The sequence below is a fragment of the Globicephala melas genome, chromosome 8 (genome assembly GCF_963455315.2).
Source record: "Globicephala melas chromosome 8, mGloMel1.2, whole genome shotgun sequence".
Taxonomy (NCBI): Eukaryota; Metazoa; Chordata; class Mammalia; order Artiodactyla; family Delphinidae; genus Globicephala; species Globicephala melas.
The window spans coordinates 47010368-47014060 of NC_083321.1; the positions used below are offsets into that span (position 1 = coordinate 47010368).

Here is a 3693-nt window from a genome sequence, read left to right on the forward strand (position 1 = left end):
ATGTCGATTAGACATGCAAGCAGAAGTGTGGAGTGATCTGGTGGAGATACTAGTCTGTACTATGGGAGAGGATTAAATGAGGTGATGCTCTGTAAAGTTCTTAGCATATGCCAGAAGTACATTAGTTATTAGTATTACAAGGTTGCTCTGCTCATTACTATGTGTGGAAGGAGCTCCGATCCTAACTTCCTGTGTAACTTTGGGCAATCTACAGGTTGGTTGGTTTGTTTTTCCTGAGCCTCAGTTTCCTTCTTGGTGTGGTGAGGATGATAACATCTGCCCGTCAGGAACTTGCCCACTCCCTTGGCTGGGTCAAGTGCCAGCGTCCAGCTGGCAAGGTCGATGGGTGAAGTTGGATTACGTAGCCCTGACTCTCGTGCCCAAGAGCTGCTTTCTCCTAGGATCTACCTTTTCTAGTTAGAATTCACATGATCCTGCTCCCCTGTCAGTACTCTGGGTGGGCATGCATTCTTTCTTTTCATTCCTCCAAACTCAGGTAAACAGCGTATCCAGAAAGGATTGAAAAGCAAGCCTTGAATTTGATGACTTGGATCTTTACCAACACTGGTAGAGCCGTGCCAGTGGAACTGCGGGGAGGGGGTGGGCATGGAAACCAGAATTTGGGAGTTGACTCATGGTAGTGAGTACTGGCTACTCTCTCAAGGAAACTGCCTGGGAAGGAAAGGAGACATTTAAAGCAGTAGCAGGGGGAACAGTAGGATTGAGATGGGGACAATTTAGGCTGACTCAGAGTCAGGAGCTGGTTCATCTTTAGCACCTGGCTTGATCTTTACCAGGAACAGGCTCCTGTGACTTCGTCGTTCTCCAGTTTCCCTTTCCTTTCTCCTCTCTCTCTGTCCTCACCATCTCACATGGGGACATTTCACATGAACACTCAGACATTCACACACACGGTGACTTTTGCATGTATATGTATTCTTACAAACACACGTGCCGTTGCACACTGACACGCCTTCCCCACACAAAAATACACAAGCGTCCATAGCACACTCCCGTGAGCACATGGAGAAATAAGCATTCACTCACACCCCACGGACACCCCCCCCCCACAGAACATACCCTCACACACTCGTACAGATGGGCACGTGCACATCACACATGCATACACACCCTCATACACACGAGCAGCGGTCCCTCCCCATGCCCCTAGAAGTATAACTTTCAGAGAGATACAAGTTCTGGGGCACAGAAGATGAAACCAAAGGGCAGAGGCCGGAGTCTGTCTCTTTTTATTCCCATCTCACCCCTAACACCTCACTTGTATAGTGCAGATTATGGAGAAATGTACCGAGAGCATGTGCACGGCCTAGAGGAGCGGCAAGAAGGGGGCATCAGGGCGGCTACAACCAGCTGCTCCTGGTGGCCACGCCCAGCTCAGGGAGCCCAGCGTCATCGGCCTGTCTGCCCCAGTCCACTGTGACTCTGTTACAGTGTAGGCTCTATTAGATCCAGGGGGAAAGTCCTCCCAGGTCCCACCCATAGTGGTGCTACAGGGGTCGGCTGGCATGGGAAAGACAACACTGGCCAGAAAATGGTGCCGGACTGGACCACTGGCACCCTGTATCCGGGCCAGTTGGATGATGTCTTTTATGTGAGCTGCAGAGAAGTGGTCCTGCTGCCGGAGGGCAGACTGGACCAGCTCCTCTTCTGGCGCTGTGGGGAAAATCAAGCTCCCATCACAGAGACTCTGAGGCAGCTGGAATGGCTCCTGTTCATCCTGGATGACTGTGATGAGCTGCAGAGGGGCCCTTTGCAGAGAGGGTGAAGAGGCCGAGGTCCAGTCCCACGGAGGATGTGCTGCACCTTCTGTTGGGGAGGAATGCTAATGCTCCCAGGTCCACCCTTCTCGTCACCACCTGGGTGCTGGCTTTGTGAAATCTGGAGTCCTTGCTGAGAGAACCACCCCATGTCCACATCCTCAGAGAAACCTGAGAGGAGGAGGTATTTCAACTCCTACTTCACAGATAAGGAGCAAGCCAGAAATGCCCTTGACATTGTACAAAGAAATGATGTTCTCTAACAAAGCCATGTCAGGTTCCAGGCATTTGCTGCGTGGTCTGCTCCTGGCTGAAGGGGCAGATAGAGCGAGGCAGAGAGGTCTTGGAGATGCCCGGTAATTGTACTGATATCTTCATGGCCTACGTCTCCACCTTCCTGCCCCACAGTGCCCCTGGGGTCTGCTCTGAGCCCACCCGGGACAGGGTCCTGAGGGGCTGTGCCCCTTGGCAGCTGAGGGCATCGTGTTTGAAGAAGGTGACGTCAGGAAGCACAGTTTAGATGGGCTCAGCCTTGCTGCTTTCGTGAGCAGCAACAGCTACCAAGAGGGACTTGACATCAAGAAGTACAGCTTTTACCGCATTAGCTTATAGGAATTTTTTCATGCCATGTCCTACCTGGTGGAAGAGGACCGGAGCCAGCTGGCGGGGGGTGGGGGAGAGTGCTGCAGAGAAGTGAATAGGCTGCTAGATGAAAAGAAGCAGACAGGGGGTGAGGCGATGGCCCTCAGTATGCAGTTTTTATTGGACATATCGAAAAAAGAGGGCTCCTCGAACTGGGAGCTAAAGTTCTGCCTCAAAATTTCTCCCTCGATAAAGCAGGATCTGAAGTGCCTCAAAGAACGAATGGATTCTATAAAGCATTTCAGGACTTGGGATTTGGAATTCTCCCTGTATGAATCTAAAGTAAAGGGTTTGATAAAGGGTGTTCAGATGAGTGATGTATCGTTTAAGATGGAACATTTTCAGTGAAAAGAAATTCCATAGAAGTAACTCATTTTCTGTCAAAACCAGCTTGAGTAACGGACAGTGATGAAATAAAATTTATACTTTAAGGCAGGACGAGAAAATTTAAACATCAAATTCTCTCTGCCCGTTTGGACCTCCTCCCTCCCTCCCTGACGTGTGGTGTGCATCTGCATTACATGTTAACCAGAGTTCCTCAACGGTGGGAATGCCTGCTCAACTGTAAAGATCATTTCTTTCCCTTCCTTCTGATGCTAGCAATGTAACTTCTTAAAAGATTCGCTTTCTTTCCCAACTCTGTATGTGGGTCATGGTGACTTACCGCTCGCTTTGTACATGCTTACCTGAACTACTTATCTTTGGTGAACTTTATGTAGAATATCAGTATGTCATTTTGATGTATGATCCTTCGTCTCAAAAACCTATGACTGTGCCTTCGACTTCTAACAGGTGGAGCAGTTCTCAAAGCTTCTGAGAGCCTGTCTCGTGGGTTATAAGCTTCAGTTTGGCTTAACTTGATTGTCAATTTTCATTGACAACAGAAAGGAGAAAAAATGTCCAATTGTGGGCAAAAGTAATAGAGCAGGGATCCAAAAGTCAACGTCTAATGGAAAAGGCAGAGGGACAGAGGAACTAGAGACAAGGAGATTAGGAGCAACAGGACGTGGGGCAGAGAAATGGGGACAGTAGAGATGAAGGGTCAGGAGAATGGTGGGGTGGAGGGACAGGAGGATGGGGGAAGACAGAGAGTAGGAAGGAATGGAGAGATGTGAAATTAGACTAATGCATACTGGAAGGGGTATAAGGACAGAAGAGCAAAAAGAAAGAGATTAGATAATAGGGGATCAGAAGACTTGGAACATAGGACATGGGGAAAGGCCATGTGGAATGAGCCCTTAGGAACAACCACTTTTGCCATCAATGGCTCAAA

At 49.1% G+C, this 3693-nt stretch overlaps 1 protein-coding gene across 1 annotated transcript; it reads left to right on the plus strand.

The window, feature by feature from the left end:
- The first annotated feature begins 1213 nt into the window (after positions 1 to 1213).
- Positions 1214 to 3452, plus strand: NLRP10 (NLR family pyrin domain containing 10). Its single transcript, XM_030831078.2, is given in 10 exon segments — positions 1214 to 1352; positions 1355 to 1429; positions 1432 to 1545; positions 1548 to 1765; positions 1768 to 1940; positions 1942 to 2035; positions 2038 to 2230; positions 2233 to 2759; positions 2761 to 2825; positions 3305 to 3452. Coding segments are annotated over 10 exon segments (1746 nt in total).
- The last annotated feature ends 241 nt before the right edge of the window (positions 3453 to 3693 follow it).